We start from the raw sequence: 24,489 nt of genomic DNA, 5'->3' as shown, positions 1-24,489 counted from the left end.
GTATGTACGTATGTACGTATGTATATGTACATGTACATACCTACCCAACTGTGTACAGACACAATATCACATCTAGACAGTAAATACTCAGGACCACCAAAATGATGGAATTTCACAAAGTCAAACCAGAGAAATGCATTCTCATTCCCAGCAGTGTCTTCTGCTGACACTGGTGGACACTCGGGCTCCTCTAACCTCCCTCCCTTTTCCAATACTCCCCTGAAGAACTACCATGAAAATCACTCCCTAACATGTCAAACAGATACAATATCCCCAAGAAATTCTAGGTTCAGAAAAGCAATAAATGGCTTGAAAAAAATTCTGATTATCTGTGGACAGAAACAATCTTCTTGGTTATGAAACTCTGACTAATTAAATACATTGAAAAGAAATATATTTTTTTCCAAAAATTCACCCCCAAACAATTTTACTTATTCCTATATACTCAGTTATTCAGAAAGTAAATACAGCTAATTTTATGATGAGGAAGTACACTATCCTAATACACTGTCACCATGGTGTATGCATACACTGTGTCAAGCTTTTTCAGTAATAAGCTGGCCTCAAAAAAAAGAAAAAAAGAAAGAAGAAAAAAAGAAAAAAAGAAGAGAAAAGGAAAAAAAAAAGTGATACGTAGAACATATTCTTGTAAGGCAAAAATTACTTTGTAACTGCCTTAAGGCATCAGCAAGGTATGAACAGCAATATGTTAAAATACTAAATTTATTTTCCTCAAAGGAAGTTAAACATTGGGACAGGCATGGTTAATTTCATAGGCAACATTCATGGTCTATAAACAATTACTTATGCTAGCAAGTAGGTAATAGGCTATACAGCATCCTATTACAATGACAACAGGGACAGGGGGGAAGAATATGGTGCTCTCAAGCCCAAATCTATTCCCTGTCCATCTCACACAAGATTTTGGAGCTCACTCACTTCCAGCAGTTTTATTCCATAAGCATCAGTTCAGTTATCACACACCCCTGACACTGGCACAGATTACTGTTTGTCATACCAGTGCAACTGAGTACAACTTTCACAGCACCAGTACAAAATAAAACTTCACTAGTATGTTTGAGTTCAAAACAAATTAGAGTATTTATTTCAACAATAGCTGTTGAAAGTAAAATATAAATATTATTTGCATTGTTGAATTGCATTCCGGTTTTGGATTACTGTGCATTTGAAGCAATAAAGAAGCATACGTCAAAAATAAACGAGAATATTCAATCTGCTTTGTCATTTAATTTTTAATTAATGCTCAAGTAAAATGGCTACTCCAAGGCAAGTCTGCCAAGCCATATAACAGATTTTTGTATGTATCTGTAAAGTGAAGTTCCAAAAATAAGGAAAGCCTTGTAGTTTCTACTTCACTTCTAACCACAGGAATAGTCACAAAACTGGATACAACCCAAGACATTAAAAAATTATTTTATTACTGTATACAAAATCCTGCATTTAATTTATAAAATATACACTAGGTGAAAACAGAAAACCTCAAATTCTGGAATCATTGTTATGTACTCAGTCAACCTGATTTACATCAAACAACTGTCAGCATTTTTATGAGACTGTCAACATTACAAGCAGAAGAAAAAATATAAGAAGGCTGAAGTTACACTTACCTGCAGCCCTCTTCTTCGAAGGATACTTGAATCATCCATGCTTCGAATGGTGATCACTAAAGCTCACTTGCTTCTCACTAGCTTTGCTCTCTAACTGTTAAAGAAGTCCATTATTTTCAAACTTTTCTCCCCCTCCCACTCACCCTCCGTCCACTTGCTAAAAATAGGACATGGTCTTTCACTTGCCTGTCATGAAGAACTGCAGCCACGGTCTCTGACTAGCTGTATGTAATTTTGCCTGCCTCTTTGTGGCACATTTCATAAGTCACACTGGAAAAAATCTGTTCGACTTTCCTAAATCTTTTCAAGGTTGGATGTCTCACTCCCCTCATACACACAACTGTCTACAAATATGTAGTAATAATCCACAATTCCACATAAGGCCAAAGAGTGGAATTTAATTCAGATCCCACACGCATGTATTTTTGCTTTACTTCAATTTACTTGAGCTGTTATAAGGGATCAGTAAACTAAAACAGCTGCATTCATTTACTGTGTATAATAAGCTCACAAAATCCAGGTCACATTTCCTTTAAAAAACACACAGTCACGCTAACTAAAAAAGCAATACTGTGGATGATACACCGGCACCTAAAATACAGGAAAAATCTCACTATGAAAACCATAGAAATTTTATTTTTCCCAATTCTGAAAAATTCCTTTACTCCTTTGCAAGACAAAGCAACTATCAGATTCTTCAGATACTGTCAGACATTCTTTTGTTTCTGCTATCTCTGAGGTATGCTGGGCTCCTCCATGCAGCAGGCACAGCACATTCTTCAGCTCATTGCTGAGATCTTGCGACTCTCATGTGCTGAAGGGTCTGGAACACATGTTGCAAGTTCTGAACATTTAAGAATTCATTCATCTATTCATCACTGACAGAGCTGGCTGAAGTAGCCCTTCCCTCATCGTCACCCATGGCAAAAAGGCAGAGGGGTGGGAAAGAAAAGGAAAAAGCACAGTTCAGCTGAGGCTTTTTCAGTCTGTCCTGCAGTTTCTGTTTTCCAGCTACCTTCACACAGACAACTCCAGCAAGGTCAAAAAGGGCTTCACCCCTTTAGGTCCATTATGCCAATGCCATTTCAAAACATGAGCATACAGCATGTGTTGAAAAATAAAACAACAATAAAGCTTCTAGCTATACCAAACACCATTTCAGTAAAAACAAAAATCTACGTATGTTCATCCCTGTATCATTTAAATTACTGAGCATGTCAAGAAGCCTTTGTCCTACACATGCCCTTTCTAGATTAAAAAGGAAAAAATAAAGTATTGCAAATATAATGAACAACCTTCTGCCGCAACAACCTTCAATTTCTTAGCAGAAACCTAAAGCAACAGATTTCATCTCCTGATAAAAGCTTAGGAAGAGTCTATTTATAACTTCTGAATATAAACACTGCATTTAAAAAGAACCTAACTTCAGACTGAAGGATTTCATGAGATACATAAATCAAACTTCATCGAGAGCTGTGTTTATGAGGGGATTTCAGCCAGACATCCTCAAGTGTGCAAATGCAAGAGCGAGCGGAGCCCAGCCCGAGGGCTGCCTACCACAGCTCCATGGAGTGCTCCTGGTCCCACTGCTAGGACAGCTGCAAGCCAAAATCAGTCTCCACACAAGCACACAGGTTGGCGGTGCTTAAAGGAGCAGAGATTTACACGGAAATCTTTAGCTGATCTTCATGCTAAGTGACCGAGTCACATGAGCTGAACACATCACTGTAAAGTCAGCTGGAAGCAGATACAACTCAATCCCATTCACCAGGCTTTTTTTTTTTTTTTCCTGATCCTCTGCGGAGCGAGTGTGGTCTTTTATTGAGAGCAGCTAATAAATCCTCCCGCTGCCGTCCCTCCTTCCATCCATCTGCCGATTTACACGAGCGAATGCCGAATGAGGGCTGCAGCGCCTTTGTGCGCTCCGGAGAGGGCAGAGCTCATTTGCATGGAGCCTACTGTACCATATAAAAACCTGCGCTAGTGAAAACAACTCCATGAGCCACTTCATTTTAAAGGAACAGCATCTTCTTTTGCAAATGGGGCTGGGAAACAGCGAGCCAGCCACAAAACTCTGCGGGAGAACTTAAGGATGTGTCACCGCGGGGAACGGCAACATAAAAATACAGATTAAGCTCAGATTAAAAGCACACAAGAACATTAAATGATCGTAGGACTTCAGTGTGATACTATTTATGACGGATCCCAACAGCATTTCTTGCATTTTGCCATCAATTAAGTTTCCTCAGAAAAAAATACAAAATACTAACTTCAGTTATCAGACATCAGTACTAACTTCAATTTTCAGACATTAGTACCATACAAATTCTATTTTTAACTAAGAAATTCTCATAGAAACAAAACATTTTGGCATGTATGCTCACATTACATGCTCTTTGCAATTTACTTTATTCTATAATAGATTGTAGAAATATTTATAGTAGACCATGCACTAACCAGATCATTGACCTTACCTCTTCTAAGGCCAGCAGCATTAAACAGCACATTCTGTGAGAGGAATCAAGGCATCTTAACAATCATCCAACAGCATTCCCATTGTACTCTCCTCCTAAATCAACCACTAAATGACAATGTTTAAGCCAGATAACAGTAGTATATAACCATAACTTATTTCCATAACATAACTGGAAGCGTTCTCATTGGCACATATACATCTAATCCTTCCCGGATTATTTACCGTAATATTCAGACATTGCCAATTCTCAATATGTCTTCACAAGTGACTTGTAATTGATTGATGCTGGCATGAGTCTCAAAATACCATGAAAATCATCTGTTCGCTTCCAAATTTCAAGCTTTCTTGGGGAGGATGCTTTCAAATTGGCTGCCTGCCACGCTTACCCAGTTTCTGGGGTAGAGAAGCCAACTGGGGCTGCTGGAAAAAAGAAACAGACATGGCTTTTCCTGCAGCTTCTCTGTCCCCTTCCCTTCTTCAAACAATGTTTATTTAAATGTCAGATCAAAACCACTACCAAAAACATCACAAACGGGGCGACCACCTTTCTTCCCTCCCATTTTACTGTTAAGACTCATCCACTCTCCTTTTTCTTTCCTTCAGCAAAATCTATCACACAAAATCAATGATGGAAGAGGATGGGAGAAAATACTTAGGATCAAACTGAAACAAGCAAAGAACAAATGGAATTTAAAAGCAACTCTCTGACATGGAAATTTTTTTTACTAAATACTACCTTTAGAAATTTAAATTTACCCATTGCTCCACCAAAAGATAACACCGCCCTAAGACAGTGATTTTAACATCCTAAAAGGTCTGCAGGTAAGTCTCCAATTAGAGATGAGAAAATATTTGTATAAGACGTTACACTAAAAGATACATTACTAAAAGATTATTAAAGAAACCAAAGGACACAAAATGTAATTTTATCAATTACATAAAAAGTTAATTCTAGAAGAAATTTCCCAAGCAGTTTCCAGATACAGGCAATACTTAGGGTCTAACAAAATACCTGTTTATCAGGGGGGGAAAAAAAGAAAATCAAAATAAGGAGTTCATGTACTACTCGAATCCTTTCAGAATTGGAGTACATACCTTAACTGCATTAAAAACAAAATTAGGAAGGGCAATTAAAAGAGGGAATTCAAAGCTGCTTCACCAATAACTTTAGTAAGCTCCTAACTCAATTCTTCCTCCCTCCATCAAATTTGCAATTCTGAAGAAAATTTGCTTTGCTCTGCAGCAACAAGGAAAGAGAAAGGGTAGTGTAGCATTGGGATTTCCTGGACATAATCCAACCAATTCCTGTTTAGCTGCAGTGCTCTGAAAAAGTTCTTTATTGAATCTTGATTTGAAGACATCAAGAAATGGAAAAAGCCATGAACTTCCAGTATGCTCCTGCAAGGATTAGCCTGATAAGTAGGGAAGGGCAATTTATCAGCTTGCCAATACTGGGGTGAATTAAATGAGGCTAAGAGCAATTTCCAAAGAAACAAAAGGAGGTACTGCTTTACACAACAGTCACATTGGGCTAGTTCTTGCTGTAAAAGGCTGGAGGGGAGAAAAATCACAACCATGGGCAGAAGTGTTTGGACAAATGCATTGAAGAATCTGCCAAGAACACTTAAAAGAGGGAAACACACTGAAGTTGACCCAGAGTCACGAACAGTTGCAAGTGCTCTGGGAAGAGACTCTGCCTTAGACACCTGCTATCTGAGATAAGGTCCTGGGCTCAGCCAGTGTAATCATTCTGTGGTTTTACTTAGGTAGAAAGTCCAAAGGTAGTGCTTGCTGAAGCCTAAAAGGCATCAAGTCCAAAAAGGAAAAAGGTATAACAGTGAATTTGTAAACTGAAAAGTAATTCTAAAAATAGCGTGTAGCTAGGACAGTTCAAAGAAGCTCTGCACAGACCAAGAGAACTTGCACATCATAAATTAGTGGTACTGTCTCTAGAGATGATATTAATGACATCACCATGGAAAATCATGTCTGTTGCCTATATTTTGAGATGAATATTGATAAAATCAAAGATCCAAAATAAATGTTTCCAGGGTAGAAAAACATCAAGGTTAAAAGACTTTAAGAACTCAATCTCCTCTGATTATCCTAGGAAAGGCCACATGTATTACAAGACACTGAAGAATATTAAGAGGACCTGGAATTGTACATTTTACACACTAGACAGCAACCAACCCTACCTCTCAGAGGTCTCTAGGAGGAGTCTGTGCTTGGATTCTGGTCAGTATTTTATGTCTTTTGATAAGAAGAAATCTCTTCTCACTCATGCTGATTCAGACCTCATTCTGCTGCCTGCTACCAAAATCTGTCACTTCTCTGTCTTGTAGAAGAAAAAAATCTGAGAGGTTAGAACATTTCCAAGGTGAAAATGACAGGAGTTTTCCATCTATTAGCTTAAATCTAATCAAAACAACAATTCTTTCCACTGTTCTGTAGCCCACAGGTTTTCAAACAGCACCAGTGGAAGATGACCAAGGACAGACCAATTTCACAGTCAGAAAAGCAATGACCACAGGAAGTCACTTCGAAGTCGTGCAGTTGTTCCTGTGTACAATACATTTTACTAAAACATAATTGAGAATTCCTGAAAAAGCTATTATCCTATTTTTCTTTTCATTTTCTACTCAACAAAGCAACTGCATAGGGGGAAAAATAAGAAAGGAGTCTGTATCTACTATATTAGAGAGTGCATTTACATATGCACAAAGACATATCTGTGTAGAATCACGTGGCTCATCTCTGAGCTGTGTTCAGTTTGCATATTGTACTTTCTATGCTGAACATGAACTACTTTCTACCTATCTTAAATTGTAACTGATATTTGAAATGTATTTCAGGTATTACTCAACATGAAAAAACTAGAAATTAACTAAAATAGAGCAAATAATATTGCTATGACTTCCCAGTCATTTCAGGTTCTTGGCACGGCATCCTGACATCTTTTGTGGTTTATACCATTGCATCAGAACTGAAAGCTACCATTACCATAAAAGCAAAACCAGTAAAGGTCATCTTGGCAATCAAATCATCACACTGTGGATCAAAATTGTGTGTGCTGTCTAGAACAGCTTAAGTGAATCCAATAGCTGCACTCCTTAAACTCATAATTCCAGAGGTTCAAGTCCACTTACACTGACCACTTAGAAACTTTTGATATTTTCTATGAACTACAAAAACACCAGAAAGTTTCTCACACAGCTAGGGCCCCATCATTGGAGATGTGGTGTGAAGGATGTCAGCACTGCACAAAAGGATAATATTGTGATGAACATCAGTTCACGTTTTGCCACACAAAGAGTGTTCCAATCCAAAAATCAGGCTAAAAAGACCAATAGCTTTTCAATTTTCTGCAGCAGCATGCAATGTTTTTAATTAAATATTTTATCATCAAGGAATTTTTTGAACCAATGCCCTGATCTACAAACTGAGATTTAAAATTTACAATTTTTATAATTCCCAATTCATTATAGCTTTTACCCTATTTAATCAAAACTAAAAGCAGTAAGACATCAAGCTGTGGGAAACTTTAAAGCTATAACATTTCCTTACGTAACATATTGTCTGGTGGGGAAAAAAGATCACTTTCCAAAATTTTATAAACTGACAACTTCAGTGAATTTTTTTTTTAAGTCTTTGGTAGCATTTATCTGTACAAAAAAAAAAAAAAAAAAAGAGCCAAATGTTTCGCTGTCAAACTGAAACTTAAGTGCTTGGGGCTTTTTTATTTATTTTGATCAAGCTGTGTTTATCTGGAGATTTAAAAACGTGTCTCTTCGAGATACACTGACAGACTACTGAAACCAGGAAGGTTGATGAGGTAACTTGTTTGAAAAAAAAAAGGAAAGAAAACACAAATTGGCAGCCAACCTAAGGAAACTCGCCTGACAGCTTGTCTGAATTTCTTCAGGATGTCTTGCCTATTTACAAGATTCAGTTTGATAAAGTAAGACCTTTGGAGCAAAGCTGTGCATTAGCAATGAACCACAGCAGGAACTCATCCTGAACCACCGCTTACGAGGCTTGGTCCAAGAAAAAGAAACACTGGAAAAACCTCTAAAATCCTCAAGGTTTACACAATACTCAGGCTTTCACAGCACATTTTCTGTTCCCAGTTTGTTAGGTTTAGATTCCTGGGCCAGACTGCCCCATCCCCCACATCCAATGCCTTATGAAAGGCGGCACTCCCACTCATCTTCCATACAAATGTAAATTTGCTGCAGACAAGGCTGGAGGAAAGAGTTCATTCATCTACAGACCAACTGTTTCCATACTGTACCAGAGAAGGGACATGCAGAAGAGACACCAGTTTCCAGGCAGAACCTTGGCTCAAACTAACATCTTTGGAAAAGAATCTCCAATTAAATTTAATATTTATAGAAAACGTTGTATTCGCTATGCAAATTCATTTCCTGGAGTCGAACTGCCATTAGAACAGAATGGAAACCAGCTTCTCACCTGCAATATGTCAAATACAATGCCATTTTTAAAAGAAATGTGGTTTTGATTGGTAGAAAAGCTTTTTTCAATATAGGCTGCAAATTTAAACCCGAAGAAAATATAATTTTTGTTTACTAAACATTTGATGACATTACCAAAATCAAGTTTCTCTTACTTTAAGTCAACCCTCAGCTTCAGACATCAGGACTTAAACCTCAGCAATTAATAACTCCAATCAGAATAGCAATATCCAAAGCTCAAGGACTCAATATCAACTTGTGTGTTTCCCAAATGAAGCTATTGACATTTACTGAAATGTTTATGGAAACAAAGCCTGTAGTTTCAAGAATCCCACAGGAAAGACATTATAAATACAGTTAGCCAGAAGCTATTTTGCCCTAGAAACTGGCTCTGTAAAGCTACAAATTACAGATGCACCTCGTATCTCATGCAAACACACGCTGATAAATACTCCCAAAACTACACACAAAAGGTTTCCTCCACTTTCCACACTCCTGACTATCAGTGAGTGCCCTCCCTGCAGCCTCACCACAGCAGCAGTGGTTTGCATATACACACTTCCCTTTTCTGTACACTCCCCCTAAACTTCTGCTGCCAATTCTTACGTCATCAATAAAGCCACATTTGACTTTCAAGTACAAGAGAGACAATTTTTATAGGAAGATGGCACTTTTCAATTAAAGAGTTTTAAGGACAACAAACTGTAGAGGTATGAGGCTAAACCAAGTTGTATTTCACTGTATCTTCCTCCCACTTGTATCTGTAGGATATCTGTCATTATGAACACTCATTTCTTCAAAACAAACACTTGATGTGTCATGAGACAAGGAACCTCTTCTATTACACTGGTAAAATAGTTACAAATAATGATTCACACTCATTAGGAAAAAACCCATTAGGAAAAATGCCATGAAACTGAACAACTGCTTTTTCTTTAATTATTCTGCTCAGAGAAGAGTCTATAGCACTGAATATATTTTTCCAAGTTAATCCACATACAATTCAGCTCAATATACCATGATTTTTACTTTGGTTTCCAGCTGACATTAAAGGGCTTAAACAAGACTCCAAAGGTTCTACCATTTTGCTAGCTTAAGACCAACATGATATACATTCTAACATTGCCTTTGAAATAAATACTTGAAGATAAGCCAAAACATTTGGAATTAGAGGGCTTTATTCTCTCCTACTCTCCTTGTTTATACCTGACTAAGCTTACTTAGATATCTAGGGAGACATTTCACAGCAGATTTTACTGATGGATTCTGACAGGTTTTTATTCTTCCACTTCTGGTCTCAGACAAAACTTTGCTATTGATTTCTCACAATTTTGTCATCTCCTTAAAGTGCTGGACAAGTTAAAAGCTTTTTTATAGATATCCTTTTTTTCTGACATTTATCCACTAAACTTGAACAAAAACTGAAAGAAAGATAAAAAGAATAAATTCATGCAGGATTTCAAAGATTTAAGGTACAATGATAACTTTTTTTTTCAAATTCTCCCTTTTCTCCAGGATCTGGATCAGACCTCCCATTTTTTGAGTTCTCCTGGTTGGTTTTCTTTCATTTGAAAGCTATTTTTCATTTTAAAAAGAGTAGAGATATAATAGTAATTTGGCAATCTCTCAAACTTTTTTTGGTGTTTTTTAATAGAACCATTTACATTCAGTCAGGGGAGAAGAAACAAAAGGCAGTAAAACTGTTGACTTAAAAGACTCAAAGAAGGAAACAGAGTCTTGAAAGACTCTCAAAGGAAAAGTGTGACAGTAATTATTGTAAAAGGCATCTGAAGACATGTCTCCTTCCATAAAAGTAGCAGATAAAAATGCTCGGATTTCAAATTAATAAGCAAATATATATGTTTTGCATCTCTTGATACAGTTACACTTTACTCCAAATTAAATTCAAATACAAAATTCTTACGTGTGACACAATACATGTCCAGCAGGAAATGTTTCAGACAAACAAATGTGCTTCACTGCAACAGAAGTATCTACAATATAAAGTTCTTTAAAGCATTCAGACACACTGCTAAGTTACTAATATAACATTGACCAAAACAGTTGAAATCTTTTGTTCTTTGTTTTAAAAAAAAAATCTGAGCTCACCAGAAAAAATTGAAATGTTATTTTCATGCATCATTTGAATTGTCACCTGGGTTTTCTGTCTCTAGAACTGACAGAGAATATCAATGTGTTAATTGAAACAAGCAGTATGTAATCCACAGGACATCTTTAGCATATGCTTCCTTCCAAGGCTGACAAGAGCTTTCTTGGATTTTTCAGCACTAGAGTCTGACGTTTCCATTTTCAAGCTAAAAATATGAACAAAAATCTTACACATTTACATAAATATGTATTTTCCCAGCAGTATCTTTCCACAGGAATCAGACACGCTGTATCAGTTTTGAGACCTCGAAAAATAAAATGTGAGTGTGGTAACATTGGCATCAAACTGTTGAAAGCCCCATCCTTAAAGCTGTATTTCTCTTCATAATTCAAAAGGCCCAGAAAAATAAATCCAATCAGAAACCTAGCTCCATGATAGAACATTCTTACTGATGAAGGAGAATGAGATAGTGGATGTAACAAGGCAAAGCTCAATACTCAAAGCTATCATAATTTAAAATTAGACATAATTATCCTTAACAAAACCAGGCACTGTGGAAAGGGGCTTTGGAACAGCTGCTCCTCTTCAATTTAAATGCTCATTTGTTTTACATTGACCTAGAAATCAGTATCCTCCTAACCAAAAGCCAATTAGATAATAGCCTGTCTTTCAAGCTTGTAGAATACTAATTTTTGTAATGTTGTTAGTAGTGAAAAGCAAAGAAATAAACTGCAGATGATGCCACAAGTATGCTCAGCTCCAATATGCACAACCAAAACGTGAGGGTTCCCTTCCCTCCTTTCTGGAAGGTCAGATTTACATCCAGGGAAGACATCCATCACTTCCTGGTACTGACCCTGCAGTGCAAGGACAACCACAGGTCACTGCAAAGGCAACCACATGAAAAGATCTTCAGTTTTCTGGAGTAGCATCCTGCCACTCCTTCCACAGCAACAGCAACGTGCCAAACTGACAAGGAAGCATTTCAAAAGCTGCCCTTCCAACCTTGTCTAGAGTCAGGTCATGAACATCAATGTTTTTGGAAACAGAAGGATGCCAGATTCTTTCACAACTGCAATATAAGCAAGCTGCTTCTTGAGCAACAAGAATTAAAGATGACAAATTTCTTACAGATTTGAGTTTGGCTTTGGCACTTGCTCCCTCCCATACTCCTGACAGAGGTAACTGGCTCTCCTATTTTACTTCCACCCAACTGGAGACAGCACCTCCCCCAGTTAATCCAGCACTGTCATATTTGAGTGTCAACCAGCGCTGCCAAACCACAATAAACAACTGACTGTCACTGAGAGAATGTGAGGGGGTGTCTCCCACTCGCTTCCAATTCTCATAGTATTGCAATTACAGTTATTTTTGACATTTCTTATTCTTTTCAAGCCTGGATGAAATTGGCCAGTGGCTTGGAAGTTACCAGGAAAGAAGGAATAATTGGAGAAACTTTGATTCCTACTACTCTTCAGTGTTTCTGGCAGTCAAGATCATTCATGCCATTACTTTCAATTTTGGTTAAAGCCCATGCCGAAAATACATTCATCTACAGAGCTGTTCCTGCTCTAAAGAGACAAAATGATGATGAATGCCAGATTGATTACACTTAAATATAAAGCCCTAACATTTCTTGGTCTTCTGAGACTTGGCAGCATCCCTAGAGAAAATTTGTTCCATGAAAGAAGGAGAGCCTTTTCTAAATGCATCCACAAAATAAGCTTCTCAGAAGGCTGGTATCAAAGTAAGGCTGACAGGATCCAGCAAGAAACCAATTAACACAGGAAACTACATTAGAAAATAGAGAATTCAATTCTACCAAACCATTAGGTCTTCCTAGAAGAAACAAACACTGACAATCATCAGTTGTGATTCACAGTTCTGCGCTGCTGTTATTGCAAAAGGTGGATGTTTCAATATTGAAAGGAGCTTTCCAAAACTGCTGAAGTTGTGAAGTAAACAAGCCTATATTGACAGAATGATCTCATAGCAGAACACAAATCTCTACAGGCAAGGTGGAATTCAAGGCAAGAAGCAGCTCTTTCCAGAATAGTTAATGAAGCTGAAGAAACCCTTGTCTCCTTAGGTTTCCTTCTGAAGTCACTGAAGTAGAAAGCAACTAAATGCAAGTGTGAGCTGCAATGGACAACAAAAGACAAACATGAAAACAGCAGCAGCATTCTAAATATACCTCTAAGTTATCAGACATCAGCATTATCAGTTGATTGTAGCGATTTGCTCTGTCCTGTGCTTCTGAATTTCCCAAGCCAGCAGCTCCCTTTCCTTCTCAGTACTGCCTTCAAAGCTGCTTTTGCAACAGGAAGCAGAGGTAAAGCCAAAGTCCATTCCTACCCAGCCAAACAAGTAAGCAGATTATCGAGGAGGTTTCAGAGCAGCTAGGACAATGTCCAAGGCAAAATAATTATTTCAGCCCTGTATCAGCTTTTCCAAAGAACAAGTAGAAGAAGCATCATAGTATTAGTTATTGAGATTTTCATTGGAAAAAAAAAGGTAGCAAATAAATCACTGGGGCTTCTGAGAAGAGTTCTCTGGTGGTTTAGGATGGGAGAGGTAGAGATTGGGCTGTTTAAATTACTGTCTCTACTGATCAAGTAAACATGTAAACATCAGGCTCTGAATTGTTCAGAGCTTACAGCTTGACTGAAAACTACATTTCTAAAGAAAATGTGTCTCTATGAAACAGCAAAACTTTCTGGGTTAAGAACCTGCCAATCAACTGAATTTTTAAAAGTAGCTGTCGGAAGAATTGCTAGGGAATATGACCTTTCTATGTCAAAAGAACAGCCATGCATATAACATTAGATATGAGGAAGAAATTATTCACTATCAGGGTGGGGAGGCACTGGCACAGGTTGTTCTGAGAAGTTGTGCATGTCACATCTCTGGAAGAGTTCAAGGCCTGGCTGGATGAAGCTTTGAGTAACCTGGCCTAGTGGATGGGTGTCCCTGCCCATGGCAGAGGGTTGGAACAAAACGGTCTTTAAGGTCCCTTCCAACACAAACCATTCTATGATTCTATGATTTGAATGGGTGACCTAGAAATAAATATAAAGCCAGTGATGACAGACGTATTCTAACAGCAGAGTATAAACAGTGAGGTCAACACTGTCAGGGTGATCTGAATGATATACTGTGTTAATGCAACCAAATGGTAAATTACACTCATAACAATTAGGATTTAAGCAACTATAGCATGAAGGGAACATCTGCAATTCTAACACTATGAATCTCTCCTGGATCCCTTTTTTCAAATACTGGTACTCAGTTTGCCATTTTCCAGTCCTCAGACTATTTTAAGCAATTGGTTATACAGCACAAACCATAGTTCACACATTTCATTTTTTAATTATTTTAAACCTGTGTCATTATCTCCTTTTACTCACTGAATTAACAACCTACTTTGGTCTGTTCCTCACCATTCTGCTTTCCTTTTAACCATTCTTAATTCTTATTCATAGGCAGGACAGTGGAACACTGCATTCCTCTGCTTTGAAGGAGTGGTCATTAATTCAGTTCTGTGAAGACTATGAAGATGCAGGTCTCTTCACTGATGTTCCTTGTTCTTCAAGCTTCTAAGTCAGTTCATCTTTTTGAAACTCAAAGCAGGTTGTTTTTTTACTGTTTTTAGCTTTGCTTTCTATTGCTAATTCAGCTCTTAGGGTGTTGTTTTTACTTACCTTTTGAGCCAGAACTGAGCACTAAGGACAAAATGTTACTCCTCCTCCCCTGGGATCTTTGCTGGAGCTTGATGCATCTTATGAAACCATCACTGAATATGTAAAGTCTGCTCTCATCATGTCCCAGCATGGCATGTGCTCACACTACACAGAAGTGAATTCTCCCACTAACATTTTGTTCCAGGGTGTCCAACCCTCCTCAGCACACTGCAGTCAGCATCCCCTGCCACACAGTGGGTAATACAGGCCCCTCAATTAATACATCTTAATTAGATCCAAGCTTCTAGGCTTCGTGGTCTGTGCTTTGCCTGTTTCAAAAGAGAGCAGGGTCTTTAAACATGCAGCTCCACCCAGCCACAATCCCAGCCTCCATAAATTTTCCCAAGCAGTTTGAGGACATGAAATTGGACACAGAACTGCATGTAAATGAGACAGGCAGTCCTCAGCATAGTCATGACAGAATTTGAGCATTTTATGGGATTAATTATCTGTAAAACATGCAGTATGTTTTACATACTTACAGGCAGTGAGCATTATTAAATGCTTTCCACTACTCTGAACTGGGGGATTCAACACAGAACAGAAGCTTATAACACAAAGCATAAGCTCAATAATGTAGCTTAGGTGAAATGGAGTTAAATCAACTTTATCCTTTCTATGTAACACAAAATGGAGTTCAAACAACCTTTCATTGAATGCTCCAGAATGTGAAATTGTGGTTACCTACTTCTGAACACCTGAACTATTGGGGAAGTTTCCTAATGTGCAAGGAAAAATGGAGCTGACCATTACAAACAGTTGTCCATGACTGTTCTCAGATGAAGATTGCACACAATGGAGACAAAGCTTGATGATAAAATCCTTGTTTATAATGGGACAAAAAGAAATCCAATAGCAGATGGAAGGGCACGCGTCACTAATATACTCCACTGAAAAAGCTAGGCACCATCATACCTTTCTCTTGGAATTATTGCAATTTATAGTAAGCCAGGGGGAAGAGCAGTTCACCTTTTGCTTATGGAAAAATAGAGAAATTCAGCAATTAGAACTGTAAGGGATATCTATCACTTCATTGCAGACCCAAGTTTAATGGCCAAGCACCTTCAAACATTTTTTAATCCATTCTTGACACTTTCCCAGGAAAGTTAATACCACAGATTTGTCTGACAATAAACCACATGGAACAGGGTCTCCCAGTCTCCCAAGGGTATCAACCACTCTCATTTATATAAATGTTTGCAGCCATTTTCTTTTTAAATGTCATATACATATATGTATGTATATATTTATATACATATATATGTGTATGCATGTATGTATCTCTATATATATAAACTGATTTCTATATCATCTTTATGATAAAAAATAAGAAGATAAGCAAGCCATTCAATTTATCAGAGTGCTTGCTTGGAATTAAGTTGGTACGTAAATCAACTGGTTAGTTTGCAGGTATTACCTGATATTCCTACATGTTCATATCAGGTCTGATTTTCTTTTTACTCTGCCTTGTGCAATTCAACTATTTCTCAGTCAGCAATATTTTAAACACAGTATGTAAATTATATTGAGAAAGTAAACATGTCAGCAGGCCAGTAATCGTAGAGAAAATAAAAGATGTCACTGTCAAAAATACCACTTTAAACAGCTGCCTGTTTAATCAGGATTGATGCTGATACCTAATCAATATAATCTGGCAATGCTGACATAGCCCTTTTCCTGTCAATTCAGATAGTTCTGCATGTTTGCTATATTACACATTGTTCCTCTTTCCTTTCAAACACCTAATCATTTATCTTGCCAAACTTTCCTTTCATTAGTCTATTTCAATCTAATAAGATTCAAGAATTAATTTTGATAAGAAACTTAAGCATTTGAAATTAGCAATACTCTACATTTTACTTTATTTTTAAAAGAAAATATTTGATAGATGAATTTTAAGACAAAACATCAGAACCTTACCTAAAACCAAACAAATGGTTATTGGTAGATTTAATAATACCCACGAACTTGACTTTTATGTTGCATACTGTCATTTGAGCAGTCTCAAAGAGCTTGTGGATCAAGCTCTTTGTACAGAACACTGTACATTTGGCAAGGAGATACTAGAGAAATAAAGGTAGAAAAGAGAAGTGGAAATTTTGAGCAGCTGTAAATCTGCAATACAAGACACAACTCTACAGTGTTCACACTTCCCAGACCAGGAACCCATAGCCCAAAGAATTAACAGTGGGAAGGGATTAAGGAGGTCACAGTAGAAGTATATGTGTGCATAAAGCGGCCCAAATTCACAATTAGCCTGAATTTTCTGGCTATCATCAAGTAACTGAATTTTACTGTGGGGAAGTTTTTATCTGGGGGTAGGGAAAGCCATGGAGAAAAATAAATACTTCTGGGAGAACACAGGAGGGAAAGGAGAGCTTAGGAACATTGATCAGGCAGGAGAGGTCCTTAAAAGGGTCTAGCTCAGACTGGAGACAGCCCAGTATGCAAACTGCTCTAAGGCTAGCAGCACTGATGAAATGCAAGCAGGAATGAACATTCTGACCTTTGTCTCCAACCCTGGATTCCTGACACTGTGATAAGCAGTCTATGTATTTTCCTTGGCAACAGCTCGTCCATTAAATTACTTCAATTGCCAATATTTAGAAAATTTAAGATGCAGATTTACCAGAAGTACCTCTGCAGGCTTAACTACCTGAAACAAAAACATCACACAGTACCTACTGAGGAGGCTTCATGTGAGAGATTTAGTGCATGCACTGTAACTTCGTGTAAACAATTCACAGCAGAATTCTCTGTGTTAAAGGTATGCAAATGCTTGTTGCTAATTTGAGCAAAGACAAATACAGAAACCACGTTAGACCTGAAGTTTCATGTTTTATTTAAACTCCAAGGCAGAGATTTTTAATTCAAAGTTTCACATAATAATTTGTTTTCATGGACAAATTATGAACCCTGCCATAAGAGTTCATCATATAACTACTTTAAGTGTCACTATACTGTATGACCACATTAAAATAATGAGGTTTGAACATTCCTATCTTCAATTAGAGCTTTGTGGCTTTGAGCACTTAAAGAATAAATGCTGCCATTAACCTAGACCTTACCCCTCAAATATGCACCAAATATATTAACAATGTTACTGAATCATGAGGTCATTGTGAAAATATAAATCTCAGTGGATTCCATCACAAAGCAAAATCTTGAGGATTTTAATAGGATATTATTTAAGGTATAAAATTAAAATCTCTCATTAAGTTATCTCAACAGCTCATTTAATTTATCAGGCTCAAAAAATATTTTAAAGGTTATTTTAGGTTAATTACATTTCACATCCTTTTATGACAGATCTGAAACCCTGCACATCTTTCAATCCTCTTTTATAAACATTCCCCTTTGCCAAATAGCTGAGAGTTCACACTGACATATTTTTGCATACTCACACTACAGTCTCAACATGACAGTATTTTATATTCATGATGAACACAGAATCTTGGCTTTTTTAATGGAAACTTGGTCGCTGCAATAAATAACAAAAGCAGAAGCCCCTCAGTCAGTAAGGTACCCTCTTAGCAAATTTCACACTATTCGTACTTAGTTGGCCACAACTGCTTTCAGTGCAAATAATTCTGATCAATCCAAAATGCCACAATAAAGGAATTCTTCTCAACTATTCCTATAATAAGCTACAATTTGAAAAAGAAAATAAATAAATGGCACCTGACCATTATTTGTCCTAGTTCCTGTTCACAAAGGGATGAACTAGAGATATTGACTCTAAATCAAGCTTGGTAATATAGTGGTTATTCTGATTTCATACCTCATGTTCTCATAGCACAAGGACTCAGTAGTTTCCACCAAGGAAGAGTCTGAAACTCACTGTTAATGTGGAAATGCTTGGGTTAGCAATAATAACCCAGCAAGGGCAGGTAAGAGATCATGGTATGTCTTGGCTCTTGAACAGCTGACTTGAAATTACAAATATGAACACAACCAGAAATAAGAAAATTGTACTGACACACTATATACAGTGACTGCAGCAATATATTATTCCACAGCACCATTCCTTTGAGCTCCAAACATCTGCTAAACATTAATAAACTGAGGTTTACAGAAAGTCTGCAAGACGTGCTTTACTTTCAGTTCTTCAGGTGACCAAGGCACTGAACTACTCTGTACCTGAGCTTATCAAAGTTCAGATATCAGAATTGTTGCATAAGTCCCAGGTTTGTGTTTCACTTACAAGGCTACCCTTATCTCTGCCAAGAGATTTCACCTCTCCCACCCTGGTAATCTCAAGGCAATAAGGATTTTAGATTAACTCGTAGGAAATATTCTGAGCTGCAGCTCTTCAGAGGTGATGCACACAAACCTCCGTATTCCCACTGGCCTGAAAGTGGTAAAACAAACAATCACTGTGTCTCTGGGGCTGAAAAAGGATTGCTGGAAAGACACACTGCATGGCTTGGATAAACCAAAGTGACACAGTGCAGGAAAACAGACCAAACAAAAAGTGGCAGCCAAACATGGAGGATTATGCCACTAATTACAGAGCATGTCCAAAGCTTTTGCTTAGTCAAAATGCTACAGGGGATTCTTATAAACCTCCTAAGGTTCAAAACAGTTTGCATTTCTGAAAGAAAGCAGCTTGAAACCTCAGCAAACAAACTATTTCATGTTTTAAGACCAATCCTCCTGTTATCACATCCTAGGAAACTATTTCAAGAAGTATCACCAGACACAGAAGGCAGCCATGTTAAAATACTAAATGCAGACATCTCACAGTGCCATTCTATGGAAATATCTGAAAAAAAAAGCCCAGCAAATTTTCAACTACTTTAAATTAAAACACAGAACTTTTATTGTCTATATCAGTATATGTTTATAGAGAGGTCATTAAGAACCCCAGAACAACACTCAAGGAACAAAGCCTCACTCTTCAACAGTGTGTGTTCAAGACAGTCTGAATAACTGGATTTTAAGTTCCCCATAGCTCCCCAAAGCAAAAAAGCTAATTTTCCATGCACACTACAGCAGTTTCTCACTTTACACCTACAATAGTGCTGCTGTCAGGAAGAGAAGTGACTGCATGTGCCAAAAATCAATTCAACATATTCACAGACAAAAAAAAATAACATGAGCATCTGAAGATAATGAGAACTGCAATCATTCAAACTGACAGTCTAGTGCCTAACAATTATCACAAGGCAAGTTTTATGAATTCGTATTTCCTACAATGACAAGCCTCAGGTTACACAGAAGGGCGTTCACATTTTCTTTCAAATATGAAAATCTCCTTTAAGCCAATGAGTCCACTCCAAAATGGAATTCACTTAGCTGAAGTGAGTAAAAAGATGCTGACTGTGTTTTAAGTAATATGGTGAAGTTTCTTCAGAGGAAGATGCTGACTGTGCTTAAGTAATATGCACTATTTAGAAATATAAATTTAGTATGGAATTTATCAGAGTAATTTTCTGTTCTTTACATTAATTATTCAGAATGAAGTTACTTAGTGAAAAACCAATCAGAACTATCACTTTGGGATGCAAATGTCCTGAATCTATCACAAAAACACACAGAGTCATAGCACATGATTTTTGGTTTCCTACCAGAGACACCTTAAAAGCTGTAACAAAGTTAAGTCCCTGCAAACACTCTAAACACTGCCAAATGTCTACAACCTGCTCCATACTTCTTCCTCAGGCCCTGTCCAAATTCCAAAATTGATAATGTACCCAAAGATTCACCAACAGACTCCGCAGTGTATGTCCATGCAAATATCTAATTAGTATGCATAAACTTAGACTCCACACGTGGTCTTAATTTGGAAATCCACTTACTTCCTATGTCAGGTTATTACAACTGCCAATTTAAAATGCAATTTCCATGCCTTCATAAAGTAATAAAATCCCTTCATTCATGCAGCCATAGTTCCTGCTGTCTTTTCCTTTTCTACCAACATAAAAATATTAAATCCTACTTGTACAGTCAAGCATTGAACATTCCCTACTCCCTGAAATAATTTATGGCCTTCATCACCTATGACTTTCATGATTATTCTTAAACAAAACTATTTTCCTCTGTATTGAGCAACATTTAAATAGTCAACATGTTACCACCTAAAATGCAAACTAAAAGTAACATTACCTATGACAAAACATTTTGGGAAAAGAGCACCTGTGTGTTTTAGAAAACGCAAATGTAAACTAAGTTTTCCCATCAGATTCAAATGCCTTCTTTTGTAATAAGTACCCAGGCAATCAGCAGAAGGTAGCACGATACACAACTGGCATTAATGGCTTGTCCCTGAGCTAGTGCTGTATTTTTTCAATAAAAAGAGATTATATCTAATTCTTTTGTGAGGAGGTGGAGTTCTAAGCTCTATGCACTCACCTCACTGCCAGCACACAAAATGAGCAGAGAGAGGTGGAGAGTGTGGTGGGAGAGATGTTGTACCTTGCCAAGTAATGTTTAATTTGTGACTCAGAGATCTGGTGTTTTCCAGCCACTGCAAACCTGTTCCTTCCCAGACCTCATCCCTGTGAGTTTAACAACCACTACCCAGGTGCCTGCATAAAGCAGAGATCCTAAATAATAAACAGCAAATCCATGAAAGCGCTGGGGACAAAGCAGCAGGTGTGGAGATAGAATTTCCCTTTATAACTAGGAGGGGGTTTGAAGCTGGAACTTCTAGTTCCACTGCACTTCACCCGGCCTTTTGAATTATTAATTCCCGTACTGAAGTGACAAACAAGACGGAATTAAGGTGTCCTTTAGCAGCGGGAAAGCATCGCTGTCCCGGAGCCACGGGAACATTCCCGCTGGGAAATGCAGCTCGGGGCTGCCCGGGGCTGCAGCGCCACCACCAGGCCCGAGGCCGAAGCGCAACTCACGCAGCTGCCACCCAGAAATTCCGAATTTCGGTTATATAATCGGCTACAAATCATTATTTACTTTTTTTTAATCTCGTTTTATTCGTAAATGTCCCAACCATCATCTCTCTGTTACCAGAAAAAGGATGCTGCGAACCACAGCACGGCATTACAAAGCCAATCCGTACTCCAGCCAAAAGAAAAAGGCCAATGATTAAGGAGTGATTCCTGTGGGACACGATCCCAGAAAGAACATTCCCCTGCTGGAAAGTCACTGATGATTGCGGGGATCTCTAACACCGTTTGACAAAAACTCATTTGGATGAGTTTTTTCACGATTCCTGTCCCCAGCCCCCGGCACACCAGCAGATGGCAACCCAGCTCCACAGACCCCTCCACAGGCTTCAATAAAGCACAGCCCTTGGATTCCACTCACACCCAATTCAAAGGGAATTACCTACCTTGGAATAATCTCACTCACTAACTCAAATCTGTAGCAAATTAGCCACTCTTCCTCATAGCCAGGAACAATACAAATTTTAATTTTCATAAACAGAATCCTGCACAGGGGAAATATGCTATTAGGGGAAGTTTATGTATTAGGTACAATTAATTCTATTCCTATACTGATTCTATATTCATACATGTAATATCAGATTTTTTTTTAAAAAAGGAGCAAAAATTTAGAAAATAAAAGGCCAATATTATCTCCTACATCTAAAAAGCACATCCCAGCTTGGAGACCAAAGTACCAATGCCACAATGTGAGGTCTGTCTGTTACCAGGCTCCCAGTTCACGCTGGGCCAAGGCCCCAGAATCACAAGGATGACCCATTCTCCCATTCCGCTCACTATTGCCTAATCCACACAGCTTTGGGGAACTGAACGTTCACAATAAATCAGGCTGAGTATTGTTCAACAGAGGAGGTTCTTCAGTTGAGAGTTGTTTCAAATCTTTGCATTTGAGCTTTTCCACCCTCCAGATCATTATTTAAAATCAAAGAGGCTTGGATTTTTAACCATTTCTTCTGATGAGGGATGAAGATGAGGGAAAGAAGAACTCTCTGGTACTGTGTACAACCACAATGAATATGCAGTTACTTGCTTCAACTTTCACTTTGTGTGAAAGTAAATGTAAAACCTTGTGTCATTTGAAATTATCCTGTGAAGATGAGATTGACCCTACAATGAAATCTTAAAAGTCTGGCATCAGAAGATTAACAGAGCACCAACTGCTTAGTCAGCAGCCTTCATCTCTGAAGAAGAGCAGAAGTGGTTCTGACCACATCCCGTGTGGTACAGAATGTAAGGAAGAAAGTTTACACTAAACAGAACTGCAACCACTCGGCTGAAATCCTCAACCTCATTTCCAAAAATTATGTCCAGTTTTTCAGTTCAAGGAGTACCATAAGTTTCAGTTCAGTACTGGAAGCACTTCAGAAAATCAGAGTTTCTAAGTATTTAAGAAAAGAATTTCAAAATCTCTTTTACAAACATATCTAACTGAGGCTTCTTGAAAATGTTTTGCTATCGGCACAGTTGGCAGAAAGAACATGCATGGTTTCTTATTCCTGGAACATCTCAAACTTTTCCAGGCATTAGATGATGAGCAATGCATATGAGACATAGTCCTAATTAATGGGTTGCACATTATCAGATATTTCTTTCACAAAACTCTGCAGAAAGTGCTTGAGATGCTTTCTGTGAGGGGCCACAACATGGGACACACACACTAAACCTCTCCATAAATAGAGAAGCATATTCAGCATTAGTGTAGTGCTCTAGTTAAGCATCCTGTCCACAATAAACATGAGGGGAAAGTCACCCCTTGCCCACCAATAAATGCTCAGCTATGGAATATTAGCACCTTATGGCATCACTCCTGGCAGTTTCACTCACACTGTGTTTTGTCAAAATTAACAGCTGGAAGAAGGACACTCCCAATCTACCTCTACAACAATCACAACCATCTCTTCACAAAGTCATTTTCCTTTCTAAAATTTAGAAACCCTGATGTTCTTTATGCCTTTCTTCATAAGAGAATGCATCCAACATTACTGATCTTTTGCATCATTAGTGACAGGACTCAAGGGAACAGGAGGAAGCTGAGTCAGGAGAGGTTTGGTGGGATACCAGAAGTTTTTCACCAGAGGGTGGTTGAGCACTGGAACAGGCTCTCCAGGGAAATAGTTACAGCACCAAGGCTGTTTGAATTCGAGAAGTGTTTGGAGAACACTCTCAGGCACATGGGGTGACTTGGGGTGTCCTGCACAGGGCCAGGGGCTGGACTCAATGATCCTTGTGGGTCCCCTTCCAATTCAGCATATTCTAGGATTCTATGTCCTCCCCTAAAAAACACAGTTTTAAAAGGTCTAACTCTTTTTATGACAGGGTAAGATCTCAGATAAAGCCCCAAAACTAAGTCATAAGAAATTTTCCATACAATTTACTCTTCTGTTCCTTAAGCATGCGCTCTCTACATATTCCCTGCACCCATTTTTTTTTAGTGTACTTGGGTCTTGACAGCAGGAAATACCGCTGAGATGCCCATGACGATGCTTTATGTGTTTTCCTCTGATTACTTCCTCAGCTGTCTTAGGGATTTAAAAGTCTTAAATAGGATACTCCTCACCAGAATTCAATCTCTTAGGATCAGAGCCATGAGCTTCGTCTTAAGGTAGATGATGAGCTGAAGGTCATCCTCTGAAATCCTCACATATATTTAGAAGGCACACAGATCAGACCAACACCTTTCATTCCACAATGACACTCAGTATTCGCTCTGCCCTGGCTTATTTCTCAAGTCAAGGACCTAGTGGCAACTGCTGTGCAGGCACATTAATCCAGATTATCACACATGTACGAGCTGAAAGATTCTGCCCAACAATAAACTGTGTTTATGTAGCTTAACAAGTTAGAATTTGATGTATTCCCAGTTCTGGAGTAATTGTTGATAAGTAGCCTAACTACCAGGCTTGTTTCAGAAGCTGGAAACTAATTTCTGTAGGTTTGCTATTGTTAACTTATCTTTTTGCCTTGCAAATATTTTTAAAGAGGAAAAGAATGTGATTTAAGCACAGTAAACAATCTGTGTATATAGGATTAATAGTGGTTAGAAAGCAAAAAAACCACATTACTGAACACCACAAAGCAATTTAGCAAAGGAAAATCTTTTGATACCTGCAGAGCCAGTAAGAGGGAGCAGAAACAGTGCACACAGCTTTCCT

General features: G+C 38.1%; 1 protein-coding gene across 7 annotated transcripts in view; it reads right to left on the bottom strand.

The window, feature by feature from the left end:
- MAST2 (microtubule associated serine/threonine kinase 2) overlaps nt 1-24,489 on the bottom strand; it is a 188,364-nt gene that overhangs the window by 137,298 nt on the left and 26,577 nt on the right. For 2 of the 7 annotated variants that reach the window (XM_058842386.1, XM_058842387.1), the window contains exon 1: nt 1,629-2,361. The exons of 4 other annotated variants lie outside the window; for them this stretch is intronic. In XM_058842386.1, coding sequence (XP_058698369.1) covers nt 1,629-1,667 — 39 coding nt within the window. In that variant the 5' untranslated portion in view covers nt 1,668-2,361. Of the gene's footprint in view, nt 1-1,628; nt 2,362-12,883; nt 12,972-24,489 lie in introns of those variants that run through there. One more of the 7 variants, XM_058842388.1, reaches the window with a different exon arrangement.

The sequence above is a fragment of the Poecile atricapillus genome, chromosome 7 (assembly GCF_030490865.1).
Source record: "Poecile atricapillus isolate bPoeAtr1 chromosome 7, bPoeAtr1.hap1, whole genome shotgun sequence".
Taxonomy (NCBI): domain Eukaryota; kingdom Metazoa; phylum Chordata; class Aves; order Passeriformes; family Paridae; genus Poecile; species Poecile atricapillus.
This window is presented reverse-complemented; position numbering and strand designations above follow the sequence as displayed.